At 43.2% G+C, this 19,600-nt stretch overlaps 1 protein-coding gene across 3 annotated transcripts in view; it reads right to left on the reverse strand.

Moving 5' to 3' along the window:
• Positions 1–19,600, reverse strand: part of LOC119653572 (tudor domain-containing protein 7) — an 83,843-nt gene that overhangs the window by 48,209 nt on the left and 16,034 nt on the right. The window contains exons 2-3 of one of the 3 annotated variants that reach the window (XM_038058300.1): positions 12,749–13,312; positions 12,493–12,582 (exon numbers count right to left, since the gene is read on the reverse strand). The exons of 1 other annotated variant lie outside the window; for it this stretch is intronic. In XM_038058300.1, coding sequence (XP_037914228.1) covers positions 12,493–12,582; positions 12,749–12,976 — 318 coding nt within the window. In that variant the 5' untranslated portion in view covers positions 12,977–13,312. The remainder of the gene's footprint in view (positions 1–12,492; positions 12,583–12,748; positions 13,313–19,600) is intronic. One more of the 3 variants, XM_038058301.1, reaches the window with a different exon arrangement.

Raw genomic sequence — 19,600 nt, forward strand, 5'->3', positions numbered from 1 at the left:
ACTACCAAGCGTTTCCACACGATACACCTCGACATAGTAGGGCCTTTGCGAGACTCGCACGGTTACAGGTATTGATTCACAATCATCGACAGGTTCACGCGGTGGCCTGAGGCAATACCTCTGAAAGACATTACGGCGCAATCTTGTGCCGAAGCCCTCTGCCGAGAGTGGATACCTCGCTTTGGCGTCCCTGCAGTGGTCATCACTGACCAGGGAATGCAATTTGAATCCACCATTTTCTCGGAGTTATGGCAAACTCCTGGGTTTTAAACGCCAGCGGACTACTGCATACCACCCGCAATCCAATGGGATGCTAGAACGTTGGCACCGGACGCTGAAAGCCGCCATTATGGCACGCGACGATCCGTCCTGGACTCAAGTCTTGCCTCTCATCCTACTCGGCCTACGTACAACCCGCCGAGAGGAATTTGCTGCCAGCCCCGCGGAGCTGGTATACGGGGAGAACCCAAGACTCCCAAGCGATCCGGTCTTCGACAAGAGATTGGGTCTCACAGAGTCGGGGTTGGTGCGTCTGCTGAGGGACAATCTCCGACGCATCAAAGCGCCACCACCCACTCGACACTCGTCCCCACCTGCCTGTTCGCCCAAGGAACTGGACACATGCACGCACGTTCTGGTCAGGACGGATGCCGTCCGGAAGCCGCTTCAGCCTCCATATGAGGGCCCGTACCGCGTTCTCGAGAGGGGAGAACATTTCTTCCAGCTCGAGATCGGTGGACACAAAAAGGCGGTCTCTTTGTCCAAACTGAAACTCGTGTGCGCCCCGAACCAGCGTCGTGTCCGCTTTGTGGATTGAAGGTGAACGGACTTCCGGGATCAGTCGCCGAAACCCCCTAGGTTTCATCTGGAGGCGGAGTGATGTGGCGCGGCAGGATCCGCAGCATTCGAAATTTATTTCAAATGTTGCGAATGCGAACAAGTAGATGGCGCGGAACTCTCCACTTGTTTTTTTTAGAACTCGGAAGTTCAAAAGAAATATTACTCTTAACATGAAAGCTCCTCCTAAAACCCCTATGAAAACTCCCCTTAAAACCCTTGGGTTCCTTTACCACAACTGCAGTGGCATGAGAAGTAAAGCGGATCAATTTTTTCTCGACGCTAAATATTGCCACTTTAACATATTTGCTACCACTGAGACTTCACTGAACGACTCGTATAAAAACGAGGAAATTATGCTAACACTTGTATTTCCAGAGGAGGCGGAGTTCTCATTGCTATTCCCAATTCCTTTCCAAGTGAGCTTGTCACAACCATTAGTTGCAATTCATCTTTCGAATGAAAATTCATTAAGAGTCCTCTTATGCAAACACTACCTCTATATTGGAATTGTTTACGTCTCCCGTGTTCAGAGGGAGCACAACTTCTTCTTGCCCACAGGAAATTTGTGATTTATTTGCTGATCACTTTCAAAGCACTTTTCGTCCACCTAATATCCCATCATCAACAATGTCTGCAGTAACGATCCCGCAATCCCTTATAAATGGAATACTTTTGAGCCGGGAAGAGATCCACAAAACTCTTCAGGAACTCAACGACAACAAAGGTCCCGGTCTCAACTTAATCCCTCCCTACTTTTTTTGTGCAGTGCGTTGATCAAATGACGATTCCCCGCACATAATCTTTAACAAATCGCTCTTAACGGGTATCTTCCCATCCCCGTGGAAATCCTCCCATTCCACGCCTATCTACAAGAGTGGCGATAGGTCTGTCGGAAACTATCGAGGAATCGCTAGATCGGTAGATTTAGGATAGCTTCAGGTGCCGCACTCGGCGTAGTACTCATTGCTCCAGTAATACTTAGGCAACCAAGCCTCTGAATCTGCGTTAGCATTTTGGCCGTGAGTTCAAGGAATACTGTCTCAGTGGATTTGCCTTTCTGGTATTATCCTTTATGAACCGATCTACTAGTCTTTCTAGTCCTTTTACACTTTTACTTTACAAAGTGTCTCCACGATGATCGTTTAGCCGATCTTTAGCTCTTCTTTCGAGCCTTCTGTGCCTATTTATAGCGATCCCAGCAGGCGGCTGAATCACACTTCAGAGCACGATTGAGGAGCATCCTTGTCGTCCTCCTCTATTTGGCCAAATCCCTGTTTTACCCTTCCTTGGCATCTTGAGTGGACAGCATTCTTCGAAAGCTTCTATCACGCTAGTTGTGATCGTCTGGGTTGTCTTCTCAATTCCAGCAATGAATTTGAAGCGCTTCTCAGGGATCGTGTCTCGGGCATTCAATTCTATTTTATGTGTCTCCCAATCTGTCTGCCGCCGATTCCGAAATGGAGTCGGTGAAGGTGGATCCATGCCCGTTACAAAATCAATGCGTCTGTGATCCAAGAGTGTGATATCGTTTGATACTCTGCACTCGCCGCAATATCAAGGGATGCCACCGTGATGTCGATGAACTCTCGCCTGACCACGTTGAAGAAAATGGGTTCATTACCCAAATTAAGGAACTGCAAATCGGATACTCCAGTTTCGATCCTCTTGCATTGATGTTGGAACTTCCAGAGCATATGTAATGAGGGTAGACATCATTCATCATTCAAAAACATTCGGGTCATAGTCATTATATATGACATTTGTACGCCCATTTCTTAAATACGCCTGTATTGTCTTGTATGCTTTCGAGCTACACAGCGACAGAATGGAATCCATCCAACAGCAATTTTTACTTTTCGCCCTAAGAGGCCGCTATGACTCCTTTTAAAAAGGAATCCTGGATCTCCTAAATTTGATGATTCTTTCATCCAAGAGAAAACTAATCTCTACCTGCTTCACCTTTGACATCATTAGAGGAACAGTGAAGGTTGATGCTCTTTCTTCTAAATTCACCCTTAACGATCAACCGAAGCGTACTCAACATAGATCCTTGCTCAAGGAGGCATAAGTTCCCGGAATTACGCTGTGGTGGGGAAGGAGAGTGGGGGAATCTATTGTTTGACCAAAAAGTCCGTTAGTGTTACACCACCTGCGTCAGTGTGCATCAGTTTGCCTGTGAGATTTTTTTTTAGTAAAACAACTTTTTACATTTCGGCGAAAACGTAATGGCAGATTGTCGAGAAAACGCGCGGCTGTGAAATTTTGTTTCCTGTTGGGGAAATCGGCCGCGGAAACTATTGTAATGCTTAAGACTGCTTATGGGGATGCTGCCTTAAGTAAAACCACAGTTTACGATTGGTTTTCACGTTTTAAAAATGGAGAAATGTCTATTGAAGGGCAACTTCGTTCAGGACGCCCCTCAACGTCAAGAATTGATGAAAATGTCGACAAAATGAATGCCCTCGTTCGTGAAGACCGTAGCCGATCCATTGAACAACCCTGTGAGATGTCGGGAATGTCATGGAGTTTAATTCAGAAAATTTTATCCGAAAATTGATTGAGAAGGGTTGCAGCCAGCTTCGTCCCGCACTTCTCACAGACGAGCAAAGGGAGCGTCGACTTCAGGCATGTTTTGAGCTTCAAAATCAGCTCGAAGAGGACCCTGAATTTTTTTCCCAAGGTGATAAATCGTGGTGCTATGGATACGACCCCGAAACAAAGCAGCCTTGATTAGGCAATGGAAGACGTCCCAAAGTCCCCCCCCCCCTCCAAAAGCTCGCCAACTGAAGTCAAACATCAAAACAATGCTCATTTGTTTCTTCGATTGCAAAGGTGTTGTGCACGCGGAGTTCGTTCCCCCAGGTCAAACTGTCAACCAGAAATTCTACTTGGAGGTTTTGAAAAGATTGAGGGAGAGTATCCGGAAGAAAAGGGCAGATCTTTGGCGCACAGGCGACTGGTTTTTTTATCATAACAACGCGCCGGCCCACACCGCCCTTGCCGTGAAGCAATTCTTGACCAAAAACGTCATGACACCGATTGTCTACGCCCCATACTCACCGGATCTAGCCCCCCGTGGCTTCTTTTTGTTCCCCAGACTCAAAAGGAATATGAAAGGAAATCGTTTTGCCACTGTGGACATCCCGGTGAGTGAATTTAAAGAATATTTTGAACAATGGAAGAATCGTTTGGAGAAGTGCGTTGTAGTCAAAGGTGAATACTTTGAAAGTGATCAAAATTTGGAGTAAAAATATTGAGAAATAAAGAAGTTATGACAAAATTCCCGTTTTTTTGGGTCCCCCCTCGTACTTTAATATTTTGTATTTTTTGTTTGTGTGGCTTTGTTTGACTTTGTTGGGAGGCTTTCATGCATACACTTTACAGTCCGGACCTGAGGTGGTGTGAAACTGACTTCAAATAAAAGCTGGCTCACTCAGTTCAGTAATCGGAAATAATGAACCAAATTGAAGTCAAAACGAATGATTGTTAAATAAAGCCATGAAATAAACATAAAAATAAATGAATTCTTTTTCTCCAACCCAATCCGCTTTGTTGAACTCCTCCAACACACACCATTGGTTGTTGGTTTTACCGATGCAATTATTCCACCGACAATTGGAGACACCTTTGAAGGGTTTCTTAAAAGGGTTTTCAGCTGCTCTGCCTCTCTCTCTGTCGGGAATGGTATCCAAAGCTTTTATTTCAGCACGGTTTTTATTTTAGAAGAGCCACAAATTGTATGGTACGAATTCGGAAAGTAAGGCGGACATGGCCAAACAGGAACCTTGTTTTTGGGTAAACACGGTTCGATATCATAATTCAAGAAAGAACCATCGACTAATCCCTTTCTCTATACATTCTTTCGCAAATATTGCAATAATTTCTTATAATATTCTCTTGCTGGTTACCATCGGAATGAAGTTTGACCACATTATGTCTTTACTATCAAAGAATAAAATGAGCATGATTTTCATGCTCAATTTGGGCTTGCTATCTTATATTATACCCATTAATTCCTATGTAGAGCATAGTGTGCAGCGACATTAAATTGGTTGGTTGTAACCTGGATCCAAGTCCTATGGATACCAGATTGGAGCTCTCTCCAGATCACCACTTCACTGAGGGCCAGAATGTCCAGCCGATATCTCCGAGATTGACGCTCAAGTTTGAGAAAGCAAACATTCTAGGAGACCTCGATTGCGTTGTCTAGAAACCAAACATAAACCGTTTTCGATAGTCAAAGGTCGTAGTCGTCAAGTTAGTCCATATCTAAAGGATAAGTATCCGCACTCGACTATTTTCATACTCCCCCGAAGAGATAGTTCCTTTTTTTCTCGTCACAAACCGCAGGATGTGATGAAAATCACTCCAATAGATCGAAATTATTGCTAAGATTTGCTAAACACTTTACGACCTCATAATGGATGCCCTACGAGCTTCTTAGGGCTAATTCCTCTGGAGGCGCAGTCTGCTGAATTGTCATTCGATTTTATGTATCTCCAAGACTAGGATGACTTATTCAATATTTTTGTATTTCGGACATAACTGTCTAGGCTCGCTGGATCCTTCTTAAGCCAGCCATATAACAGGGTGACCCTTTTTTTCAATGCGTGTCAATTGATTTCATATAGATCAAAGCGGCGTACGGAGACTCTGACGCGTCACAGTATACATGCAGCTCGTTTTTTCTTGCTTTTGCATAGTGTACCCATCGAGACATTCGAATAGATTCCAACATTAGCAACTCGGCTTCCAACCCCCTCTATTGGTCTAGCAGATCCTCCACGGGAGCGTCATTCCAGCTGATTCTAGACCCCCATATGCTTTGTATTAAGATTTTCGTGCTGACTGTTATCGGGACCAACCATTGCAATGGATCATATGGCCTATCGCCGCAATATTTGAAAGCAGTCGTCGCTTCGTCAATTTTTTGGTTGGGTTATACTCAAGTACACCATTAGAAAAGGGAAACATGAGCTTTCACACGACAAAAATTTATTGAAAATGGCCGCCGCTAGCAGCTACACAGGCCCGAAAGTAGTCTACTCTAACTTAGCCCAAAAGCTGTAGTCCAGAGGATTCAAATTTTGGCTGCCTGAGGCCGATTCATCCGCGATTATGAAGTCAGGAACATGTGCCGCGAACCACTGCTGAATTATCTTGGCTTTGTAAGCGGGGACCGAGTCCTCCTGGAAGCACCACGGCTTTCCAGCGAAAAGAGATTCACTCAATGGCTCGTACACGCTCGCATTGGTTTTGACGCCGGCCTCGCAGAAATGAATATCAGTTCCTAGATATGAGACGGCCCACCATGCTATGACAGAAGTCGGATGGTGACGACGTTGGACTCGCAGAGCATTTTCTTTGGCTTCATAGCAATTGTGAGTACTCGATCATTTTGTTGGTTGAATTTTGCCACAATGGTAAACAATTTTTGAAGAGAGAGAATTTTGCAATATGGCGATAAATCGTTACAAAAGAGCAGCACACCGGTTCAACCGTATTTCCTTCAGTTTTGGCGTTGGCATATGGTTAACACATCGCCGGCACGCACCGAGACCGAAATCATATACTTAAATTGTATTATAATTGCATGAATTGTTATTTCTAACCAGACATATATTGAATAAACTCCGCCATGCTATTAACATAGTATGCTGGTCCCAAGCCCAGGTAAAGGAGGAGGGTTTGAGGCAACGTACTCTGTACTATCCTCAGTAAAACAAAAATAAAATGCGATCAGGGAAAGAGATAAATAGAGTATAGTTGGAGTTATTCTACTATGCTAAATTCTACCTGATCTCTCTTGGTGACAGGCCCCGCGACAGGTCGACCAAGAAAATGCATAGAATGTCGTTACAAACATGATGATCGGATTGAGTCACAAGCCTCGGAGAAATGCTAGGGCGTCCACCTCAGTCGACGCGACAGGACGGGCCCCGATCCTGTCGAGAAATGGGCAAGGGTTCTTGACGCATGGACGGCGTCAGGACGTAAGCAAGTTAGTCCGCACACAACGAACAAAACAAATACGTGTCTGCACGCTAAATGTTGGTACCCTAACTGGAAAGACCGAGGAACTCGCAAAAACCCTTCGGAAAAGGCGCATTGATATCTGCGCTCTGCAAGAAACCCGATGGTCTGGTGCTAAAAGTTACGACATTGAACACGAACGCGGTAAAAATGGCTACAAACTTCTCTATTTTGGTAACCCACACACTCAATACGGTGTTGGCATTGCCATCTTAGAGGGTTTCCGTGATGCCATTAAAGAAGTTGAACGATTTGATGATCGACTGATGAAGCTCACCATTATATCAGCTGATCGCACTATTCACTTCTTCACCGCGTATGCACCACAGACAGGTCGACCTGATGCCGAGAAAGATACCTTCTGGCAACTTCTCGATGAAAAGACTTGTCACGTGCCTGCCGACGATTATATAATCATCGCCGGCGACCTTAATGGTCATCTGGGTGAAAAGGCAGACGGCAACAGGTGCCATGGGGGAAAGGAGTTCGGAGCGCGCAATGAGGGTGGCGAGCGTATAATCCATTTTGCGGACACCCATGACCTTGTACTTATGAATACATGGTTCATCAAACGATTGTCTCATCTTCCCACATTTTATAGTGGGAACAGTAAAACGCAAATCGACTATATTCTCATAAGACGCCAACATTTTACCACTGTCACTGATTGCAAAGTTGTTCCCTATGAGACCATCGCACCTCAACATCGGCCGTTGATTGCCGTCCTGCGAATTAAGCCACCGATAAAACAGCGTGAGGAACGCACTGGCCCGCCGCGCACTAAATGGTGGCGATTTGGTGAGAAGAAAGAAGAAACGGTCTCACTCATACGTTTGCCGACCATTACGAATGTGGAAGAATCATGGAACCAAATGAAAGACACGATCCACAAAGCGGCCTCTGCAACCCTCGGGGTCACCAAGCCGGGTAAGCGGTACATCAACCGAGATACTTGGCTTTGCAATGATGATGTTGAAATGAAGGTCCGTGAAAAGAAACGCCTCTGCCACAAATTTCTCGAGGAAAAAATGCCTGCTAATTGGCAAATTTATAAGAATGTCAACCGGGAAGCAAAGAAAGCGGTCGCTGTCAGCCGAGCGAACCATTACAAAAATCTTTACGATAAACTGGACACTTGGGATGGCGAGAGAGATCTGTATCGACTTGCTAAAAGCCGTAACGAAAGTACACAGGATATCGAACACTTCTGTTGCGTTAATGACAAGAACGGTACTTTGCTTACCAACCGTCGAGCCGCAACGGATAGGTGGCGAGAATACTTCGAGCAGATTTCAACTGAAGAATTTGCTCATCCTCCACTTTCACAATCATTGCCGACATTTGGAGCAGTTCCACCAGTCAGCGCAACTGAAGTCGAGGAGGCAATAAAACAAATGAAATCGGGGAAAGCAGCAGGACCTGAGGACATCGCATCTGAACTCTGGAAAGCGAAGAGCTGGGACCCAACACTGTGGCTCAGTGAATTCTTTAACCGGGTTATTCAGGAAGGAAGAACACCATCTGACTTGCAAGAAAGTACCACTGTTCCGATATGGAAAAAGAAAGGTAGTCCAGCAGAATGTTCAAATTACCGTCCGATCCGGTTACTTTTCCATACCATGAAGATTTTTGAACGCATCCTTGACAACCGTATTCGCGAAATCGTTGAAATAACCGTGAATCAAGCCGGATTTGTCAAGAACTGCGGAACTACTGACGCAATATACGCTGCGTGGTTACTCATGGAGAGACACCGTGAGAAGTATCGCCCTCTTTACATTGCTTTTCTGGATCTAGAGAAAGCGTTTGACCGTGCACCACACGAACTCATCTGGTATGCTTTACGATGACACTTCGTGCCAGAAGAACTTGTGCGCTGGGTTCAATTGCTCTACCACGATCCGAAAAGTAAAGTTCAAAGTATGGCGGGTGTATCAAAACTGCTTCGTGTCTCTGTTGGTGTTCATCAAGGAAGCGCCCTCTCACCACTCCTCTTTGTCCTTGTTATGGACACCGTCACACGGGATATCCAGCGTCCAGCACCCTACACACTGCTTTATGCAGATGATGTTTTCCTAGCATCTGATAGCAAAAATTATCTCGAGCAACTGGTCCAAAAATGGAATGATCGCCTCATGCAACACGGTCTCAGATTGAATTTAAACAAAACTGAATTTTTGACGACCGATCCCCATGAAACAAGCACAATGACTGTCAGCGGCAGTGGTCTGCCCAGAACTGAGCGATTGAAGGGGCTCATCCCGTGTGTTGGATCCGGGGAATCGAATTTTTTTTTTGGCATCAATTGTATCTAGATATAGTGTAGAATATATGGGCAAACTGATTTTTTGATATTCGGAGTCCTTCGGAAATTATAGTGTTAAACACGTGATAAGTCACATGCTAGATTTATGTCGATCGCCGTAATAAAGCTCGTATTTATCGGTCCGAATGACGTTCGAATGACTTGACTAAAAGGACAAGAATTGAAGCCAAGGCTGTACATGTGTTTCTTCAAGAAACCTAAGGTTTACGGACTAGGTATAGCAGATTAATGGTCAGCATTCTACTTTTTAAATGCGTTTTTCTGGAAACCACATGTTGAAAATCGGCTGCCACCATAGCCCAAAATCTATCGAGCCAAATTCTTTGAAATTTTCACGACTTATTCAGAACATATTTCTACGGTCCGCAAACTAGGATAATTGCGATTTATTCAGTAGTTTTTTTTTATTCATGGAAAAAGCCGTAAAAAAACACCAAAATTCAAAAAAAAAAGTTTAACACGGCACCAAAAATTTAGTTTTTAATATTTTTTAATAATCCTAGTTTGCGGACTGTAGTTAGGTCTGTACGTTAAAATGCCGATTACTTTTTTCTCTAAGATGATCGCAGCGCCCTCTAGCGTGGCAGCAGAAAAACAACTTTTTTTGGAGATGGGTGTATAAATTGCTCTGGATTTCAATAACGAACTATGTGATCGGGCTCGAAAAATTGCTATGCACGCTCAAGATATTAATAAATCTATGGTGAAAAATTCATATTTGTATCTTTCTCCAGTTCTTCACAAAAAAATTTCGAAAAAAAGCCAAAAAAAACGGCCTTGACACGGGATGACCCCCTTAAATACCTCGGGACAACGCTATCAGCCAATAGAGACCTGCGTTATAAAATTGCTTGACGCATTAACGCAAGCTGGATGAGGTGGCGTTCCACAACTGGTGTTCTTTTTGATCGACGTATCAACGAACGTCTCAAATCTAAAATTTACCGCAATGTCGTCCGTCCAGTCGCTCTCTATGGTTCTGAGTGTTGGCCGACCATAAAAGATAATGAACGGCGTCTTGCGGTAATGGAGACGAAGATGCTACGTTGGACTAGTGGCGTCACACGTTTAGATCACATCCGAAATGAGGATATCCGCGATCGTTATGGGGTTGCACCGATCGTGGAAAATTTGCGAGAGAGGCGTCTCCGATGGTATGGTCACGCAATTCGTGCTAACGAGAATTCACTTGCCAAGATTGGTCTGAACATCGAAGTCGATGGTAAACGACCAAAAGGCAGACCTAAACAACGGTGGCGTTATACGCTGGATGGGGATTTAAAAGCCTCGAGATTGCACCCAGATCAGGCATTCGATAGAGCCAAATGGCGAAACCGATCACGACGAGCCGACCCCGCTTGTGAGCGGGACAAAGGCTGAAGAAAAAGAAGATACATATATTGTATACCTTGCTTAGTAAATAAATAATGACGACCGATCCCCATGAAACAGGCACAATCACTGTCAGCGGCAGTGATCTGCCCAGAACTGAGCGATTTAAGAGGGTCATCCCGTGTGTTGGATCCGGGGAATGGAATTTTTTTTTGGCATCAATTGTATCTAGATATAGTGTAGAATATTTGGGCAAAGTAATTTTTTGATATTCGGAGTCCTTCGGAAATTATAGTGTTAAACACGTGATAAGTCACATGCTAGATTTATGTCGATCGCCGTAATAAAGCTCGTATTTATCGGTCCGAATGACGTTCGAATGACTTCGCTAAAAGGACAAGAATTGAAGCCAAGGCTGTACATGTGTTTCTTCAAGAAACCAAAGGTTTATGGACTAGGTATAGCAGATTAATGGTCAGTTAAGGTTTTATGGCTAAAAATCGCATTCTACTTTTTAAATGCGTTTTTCTCGAAACCGCATGTTGAAAATCGGCTGCCACCATAGCCCAAAATCTATCGAACCAGATTCTTCGAAATTTTCACGACTTATTCAGAACATATTTACATACGGTCCGCAAACTAGGATAATTGCGATTTATTTAGTAGTTTTTTTTTTATTCATGGAAGAAGCCGTAAAAAAACATCAAAATTCAAAAAAAAAAGTTTAACACGGCACCAAAAATTTAGTTTTTAATATTTTTTAATAATCCTAGTTTGCGGACTGTAGTTAGGTCTGTACGTTAAAATGCCGTTTACTTTTTTTCTCTAAAATGATAGCAGCGCCCTCTAGCGTGGCAGCAGAAAAACAACTTTTTTTGGAGATGGGTGTATAAATTGCTCTGTATTTCAATAACGAACTATGTGATCGGGCTCGAAAAATTGCTATGCACGCTCAAGATATTAATAAATCTATGGTGAAAAATTCATATTTGTATCTTTCTCCAGTTCTTCACAAAAAATTTCCAAGAAAAGCCAAAAAAACGGCCTTCACACGGGATGACCCCCTTAAATACCTCGGGACAACGCTATCAGCCAATCGAGAACTGCGTTTTGAAATTGCTTCACGCATTAACGCAACCTAGATGAAGTGGCGTTCCACAACTGGTGTTCTTTTTGATCGACGTATCAACGAACGTCTCAAATCTAAAATTTACCGCAATGTCGTCCGTCCAGTCTCTCTCTATGGTTCTGAGTGTTGGCCGACTATAAAAGACAATGAACGGCGTCTTGCGGTAATGGAGACGAAGATGCTACGTTGGACTAGTGGCGTCACACGTTTAGATCACATCCGAAATGAGGATATCCGCGATCGTTAGGTTGCACCGATCGTGGAAAAGTTGCGAGAGAGGCGTCTTCGATGGTATGGTCACGCAATTCGTTCAAAAGAGAATGAACTTGCCAAGATTGGTCTGAGCATCGAAGTCGATGGTAAACGACCAAAAGGCAGACCTAAACAACGGTGGCTTGGTACGCTAGATGGGGATTTGAAAGCCTCGAGATTGCACCCAGATCAGGCATTCGATAGAGCCAAATGGCGAAATCGATCACGACGAGCCGACCCCACTTGTGAGCGGGACAAAGGCTGAAGAAAAAGAAGATACATATATTGTATACCTTGCTTAGTAAATAAATAAAATAATTTAAAGCAGGATTCTGATCAGATGATAAAGTATCCAGTTTGAAAAATATTTACAGTAGAGGACTTTCAAGGAAATAGATGGGAATGTGATAGTGCTAACCTCAAGTCTATCTAAATATTCTTAATCTAAAATATTGTCTTATGCTAATATGATAAATTTTGTGAAAAATTTTAAAAAGAAATGATAAATATACATAATAGGAAGCTGCCACCAATTACATTCAAATCGATAAGCCTTCAATAATTTGAAAAACGAACGTACCTGTTGCTTTTTAAATTTTTGACTCTTTTGTCTTTGGACCATTTTGACCATGTGTGCCGTATCTTTATTTGGTCGCGCTGTTATTATTGTCTGCGCAATTTCATAGGAAAATTTCAAAATAAATTATAAAATCATATCATACGAAATAAATCAGTGCAAAATGTTTACAATTATATTTTTTTTTTATTCTGCGACAAAACATGCAACCGAAATTGAAAGTTTTCTTCCTTCAAGGAGCTTCCAAATGCACACTTACCTCGCCTTGATATTCCTTCAGGTCAAATTCTCCTGATGCTGTCAAGAATTCTTCTAGTGTCTGGAAACCATACTTGGAGCTATTCATTCCAGCGCCTTCCAATTGTTTATATTCCCGCTGCAGATCATTTATTCGATACGGATGCTTTTGTGAAATCACCAGAGCCCGTAGCATGGCAATTGTAGTTTTGGCATCTGGTGGCAAGGCAGGCGTCGGTGCCTTTGGCATCTTGTCCGCCTTGTTTTTATCCTTCTTATGAAAATATCAGCTGAATGTTGAACACTAAGCTCTCGTGTGTGTTTAATGGGTTAGTAGTAAAAAAATGCAAAGCACGTTCTTCTTTTTTCAAGGAAACACAAACTATATTCACGGTTGTCAAATAAAACTCAGAGAAAACTAAGGAGGAAAACCAGGAAAATTTCTCCCTTCACTTTAAAGTCGCGTTATCCACGCCACGCTTCTCATAGAATTAAATTAAAAATCAAGAGTAACTTACGAAGCAAATGTAAAACTTAAACTAAAAGCACACGGAGCAAGAAGACGATGTCGACGACCTGCATTTACCTGTAAAGATAAAAACGAATAATCGATGAAGTAACACAGCACACAATATTTCATACACAGGGAGATCACTCTCTCTCTCCCCCTTGTGCAAAACCCGTAACAATCCCACATCACCAAAACATTGTTTCGTTGGTTGCTTGCCAGTAACAACATTTGACCTACCAACGTATTGCAACTATTACTACGGAAGAGTACATTCACGGGCGCTTAGCCGACCCTGGTAGGGACGCATATTTCTTTAAAGTTTACCTAAGAGCTCCCGCAGCGTCGGTCCTTATATAATAATTAGGCGAAAGGTACTTTAGGGAGGAGGATCTTTTAAAACGAAACTCCCATTCTCGTCTACTGTTATTTTGACCACTGTCAACCTACATTCATCAACTTTTTGCACGTCTGATTGAACAGCGTAAATATGACGTGACCACTTATAAAATCAGTTTAGAGACTAACCAAGTTCAATATTTTATACTGCAATCCGAGAGACTCAGTAATACTTTATTAGTACCAAATATAGCTTCTATCCCCATAAAAAAACCCCATTCAATTCCCATAAAACCTAATCGACCCAGCCGAAATGAATCAAACATCGTGCAATGTTTTCTGGCGCTCGGAAGAAAAGACCGAGATTTGGGTGAAAGTGGCTGCTCTTTATTTAATCCCCAACCGTTACAGTCCCCCTGTTCCCATCTAGTGCGAGTACGTAGTCATGGAATAGCTATTGCTTTGCACTTCTTCCATATAGATTGCCCTCTCTATAGTATTTCTTTGACCGACTATCTCTGATTCAACAAACACAGCCATAACTTCTGCTGCAAGCATGCTGCAATATATCAATCCACGACTCGAAATAATACCAGATACATCGACATTACAGCTGATTTGAAGAAAAAATGCAATATATTAATATACTTTTGATACATTTCCGGATCGCTCAAGTACAAATTCAATGGTTCAACGAAAACTTGTAAGATTTTGAGAGAAAAAAAAACCCAAAGTCTGCAGACTACATAACAATATAAGAAACAATCCCAAAACCTCTCGGGTAACTTTGACTCTCCTCCAATTATTAAATTTTGCTATTTTTCCGCACTATACCTCTCCTCACACAACAGATAGAAATCGAGGACAAGACAGATATTTGTCCATAACATGAACACATGAATATTCAAAGATTCAGCTAGCCCGATCTAAATATGCAAGTGCACATGCAAGGCGTACAAATGCTACCTACATACGTGGTCCAAACGTGCTGAAACTTTTAATTTTGAAAGTATCATCACGAATTAAACACAAATAAAGATAGGTTGATCGAAAATTGATCATAAACGTATGTAACTGCTGATCAGAATCACAGTCAACAAGGTTAATCAAACGGGTTTTCAGGTATGTGCACTCTGAGCCACAAGACCTTGAGAGATAAAAGATATCGCTACGTCATATGCTAAATTCATAAACTAGTTAATTTTCGATCATTTCTGTAATACCTTTTCAATAGACAGGTAGAAATAAACAATTCAGGGATAGCAAAAACAGAATTCCCTCAGTCCAAGATCGTTATCGGCATAGCAATAAAGTACCTGAACCCCTTTCAAATAAATTCAAAGGACCCAGGCATGCGTAAATCAAAACATAAACACATGCAAACGACTAATCCTACCGAACCACATGCGCCTTGGGTGTGAATAAGTTTCCATTTTGGCAATTTTAGATCGTAAAACAGGAGCCGAAAAATTTCAATAGGAAACGCCGACCATTGGTTTTCCCAATTGTTGTCTCCCAGGGAAAATAAAAGGACACTGAATGTAGACACTAATTGAGAGGATTGATACGAACATTCGTGGAAAAAAAAACCATTAAGAATTGGCTAGAAATGTCTATACTTACTACGGAAAAAACCCATAATCACAGAATTCCCCTCTAATTTGGAAATATACGATTAGTAGAAAACATTAAGGTACTTCCAAAAACGTGAAGCTGTCGCCTGGCATCCAAGCGGAAGTGAAACTCCCAGAGTCTTCTTCTTTTTCTTCAGCCTTTGTCCCGTTCACAAGCGGGGTCGGCTCGTCGTGATCAGCTTCGCCATTTGGCTCTATCGAATGCCTGATCTGGGTGTAATCTCGAGGATTTCAAATCCCCATCTAGCGTATCAAGCCACCGTTGTTTAAGTCTGCCTTTTGGTCGTTTACCATCGACTTCGATGTTCAGACCAATCTTGGCAAGTGAATTCTCGTTTGCACGAATTGCGTGACCATACCATCGAAGACGCCTCTCTCGCAATTTTTCCACGATCGGTGCAACCCCATAACGATCGCGGATATCCTCATTTCGGATGTGATCTAAAAGTGTGATGCCACTAGTCCAACGTAGCATCTTCGTCTCCATTATCGCAAGACGCCGTTCATTGTCTTTTAGAGTCGGCCAACAATCAGAACCATAGAGAGCGACTGGACGGACGACATTGCGGTAAATTTTAGATTTGAGATGTTCGTTGAAACGTCGATCACAAAGAACTCCAGTTGTGGAACGCTACTTCATCCAGCTTGCGTTAATGCGTGAAGTAATTTCATAACGCAGTTCTCCATTGGCTGATAGTGTTGACCCGAGGTATTTAAATCGCTCAGTTCTGAGCAGATCACTGCCGCTGACAGCGATTGTGCTTGTTTCATGGGGATCGGTCGACAAAAATTCAGTTTTGTTTAAATTCAATCTGAGACCGTGTTGCATGAGGCGATCATTCCATTTTTGAACAAGTTACTCGAGATCATTTTTGCTATCAGATGCTAGGAAAACATCATCTGCATAAAGCAGTGTGTAGGGCGCTGGACGTTGGATATCCCGTGTGACGGTGTCCATAACAAGAACAAAAAGGAGTGGTGAGAGGGCGCTTCCTTGATGAACACCAACAGAGACACGAAGCGGTTTTGATACACCCGCCATACTTCGAACTTTACTTTTCGGATCATGGTAGAGCAATTGAACCCAGCGCACAAGTTCTTCTGGTACTTTGTCGTGTTGTCGTAAAGCATACCAGATGAGTTCGTGTGGCACACGGTCAAACGCTTTCTCTAGATCCAGAAAGGCAATGTAAAGAGGGCGATGCTTCTCACGGTGTCTCTCCATGAGTAACCGCGCAGCGTGTATTGCGTCAGTAGTTGCGCAGTTCTTGACAAATCCGGCTTGATTCACGGTTATTTCAACGATTTCGCGAATACGGTTGTCAAGAATGCGTTCAAAAATCTTCATGGTATGGGAAAGTAACCGGATCGGATGGTAATTTGAACATTCTGCTGACTACCTTTCTTTTTCCCATATTGGAACAGTGGTACTTTCTTGCCAGTCAGATGGTGTTCTTCCTTCCTGAATAACCCGGTTAAAGAATTCACGGAGCCACAGTGTTGGGTCCCAGCTCTTCGCTTTCCAGAGGTCAGATGCAATGTCGTCAGGTCCTGTTGCTTTCCCCGATTTCATTTGTTTTATTGCCTCCTCGACTTCAGTTGCGCTGACTGGTGGAACTGCTCCAAATGTCGGCAATGATTGTGGAAGTGAAGGATGAGCAAATTCTTCAGTTGAAATCTGCTCGAAGTATTCTCGCCATCTATCCGTCGCGGCTCGACGATCAGTAAGCAAAGTACCGTTCTTGTCGTTCTTGTCATTAACGCAACAGAAGTGTTCGATATCCTGTGTGCGTTCATTATGGCATTTAGCAAGTCGATACAGATCTCTCTCGCCATCCCGAGTGTCCAGTTTATCGTAAAGATTTTTGAAATGGTTCGCTCGGGTGACAGCGACCGCTTTCTTTGCTTCCCGGTTGACATTCTTATAAATTTGCCAATTAGCAGGCGTTTTATCGTCGAGAAATTTGTGGTAGAGGCGTTTCTTTTCACGGACCTTCATTTCAACATCATTCCAAAGCCAAGTATCTCGGTTGATGTACCGCTTACCCGGCTTGGTGACCCCGAGGATTGCAGAGACCGCTTTGTGGATCGTGTCTTTCATTTGGTTCCATGATTCTTCCACATTCGTAATGGTCGGCAATCGTATGAGTGAGACCGTTTCCTCTTTCTTCTCACCCAGCGCAACCTGTTGAGCCGGATTTTATCCACAACAGACGGTCATGGTTTCGCTCATAGATTTCGTCATTATGTGGGCTACGGAATCGTCCATCCTCATGTAGGGGGCCAAAAATTCTTCAGCGGATTCCTAAGAAACCAAGTCTTCGAGGAATACATGAGGACTGGCAAGATCATAGTCTTGTACAGTAAGAGCTTTGACCTTATGGTGAGACGTTTCGAGCGAAACAGTTTTCATAAACTGAAATAGGCTCTGTTGGCAGCCAACAATCGTGCGTGGATTTCATCGTCATAGCCGTTACCGGTTGTGATTTTCGACCCTAGATAGGAGAAATTTTCAACGATCTCAAAGTTGTTGTCTCCTATCTTCATTGTTTTCTTTTGAGCAGTGCGATTCGTTGTTCATTCTTTGGTTTTTGGCGCTGACGTTGCCACCATGTACTTCGTCTTGCCGTCACTAATGTGCAGCCCAAGATCTCGCACTGCCTGCTCGATATGGATGAAAGTAAAATGTGCATCTCAGGTTGTTCATCCCATAATGACAATATTGTCAGCTTAGGCCAGTAGTTGGGTGGACTTGAAGAAGGTGGTGGCTCTTGCATTGACATCTGCATCGCGAATCACTTTCTCCAGGACCAAGTTAAAGAGGATACATGATAAGACATCTTCTTGCCTTAGACCCTTGTTGATGTTGAATGGTCTCGAGAGTGGTCCCTGTGCTTTTATTTGGCCTCGCACATCGGTCAAGATCAGCCTAGTTAATTTTCTCAATTTCGTCAAGATGCCGTATCCTCTCATGGCTAGCTATGCTGTCATAGGCGGCTTTAAAGTCGATGAAAAGATTATGTAATTGACGATCATGTTCCAGCAGGTTTTCCACCGCTTGCCGCAGAAAGAAAATCTGATCTGTTGTTGATTTTCCTGGAGTAAAGCCTCTTTGGTATGGGCCAATGATATTCTGGGCGCATGGGACTTATTTTTTTAAGCAGGTGAATTGCACAGACTGTTTCTTCTATACTTGGTGATGGCATCATTTGTCCGTCTTCAGTTGGCTCCAACTCGCCGATATTTTCGTTATTGAGCAGTTCAGCAAAGTACCCAACCCATCGCTCCATATCGGCAGCATGAGCATCGAGGTGTATAAAACTTCATCCGGTTGACTTGTTGGTAAAACTTCCGCGCATGGCGCAGTTACTGCTGGTACCTTGCGGGTTTACAGATCTGTTGGTTCTTCCAGGCTTTCTTTTTCCATCTGTGAAACCACTTCTCCACTTCGTTCCGACTTTTTTGCGGCTGGGGCCAAGTATCTTTGTGGCCGTATCAATGATAACGTTCTTTAGGTGGTTGTGAAGATTATTTGTTGATGCTTCATCTCCAGGACCTCTGTTGACTGCGGTTATTGCGGCATTCATTTCCCTCTTATAGGTGTCGCTGAGGGCTGTGTTGTGGAAGATTTCAGTATTCACTCTCACCTGATTGTCAGAGGAAATTGTAGGTGGTGTGGTGTGTATGGGGAACCCCCCTTAAACTTAACACAAAATGGCGCCACTTACTGCATGTAAAGGGAACACCGGATTACATACTCTCACCAATTTTCGTGACAATCGGTCTAGCCGTTTCCGAACAAATAGGGTGTGACAAGACAGACAGACACCGTCTCGATTCTAATAAGGTTTTGTTTCACACAAAACCTTAAAAACGTGAAACTATCGTCTGGCAGTTACAACTCCAGAGTAGTCGAGGCAAGTCAAAGCCGGCCTATCATCGAAGGAATCAAAGCACCAAAGGACGATAAAATAATCATATAAAACAACGACTGTGACCAGATTAACAAATTTTTGAATGACATGTCAGTCTTGTCAAACATGGATTGACTGATGATAGGCCGATCTTTCAGACGACCTCATACAGATTATTGTTTTTGTTTTGCGATTTCGACTAATGACTCATCCTAGAAGTCCTGAGCATAGCATTACAGGGAGCTTGCTTGCTCCAATGATATCTAAAACAATCTCTCAGGACGAAAGAAAACAAGTGAGTCATTACCAGCCACCATGACGTTTAGTAGCAGTTTCCGCAGAAGAGGAATACTCCGTTTCAAGAAGACTGTATACAGGAGGAACAAACCCAGTGGCAAAGGGGCGCAGAATCTCTTTGTGTATCTTCAGGGAAGGGACGAGGTAGCTAACTGCCCTCTGACCCATGTGGTTAATGCATT

This window comes from Hermetia illucens, chromosome 4 (assembly GCF_905115235.1).
Source record: "Hermetia illucens chromosome 4, iHerIll2.2.curated.20191125, whole genome shotgun sequence".
Lineage (NCBI taxonomy): Eukaryota > Metazoa > Arthropoda > Insecta > Diptera > Stratiomyidae > Hermetia > Hermetia illucens.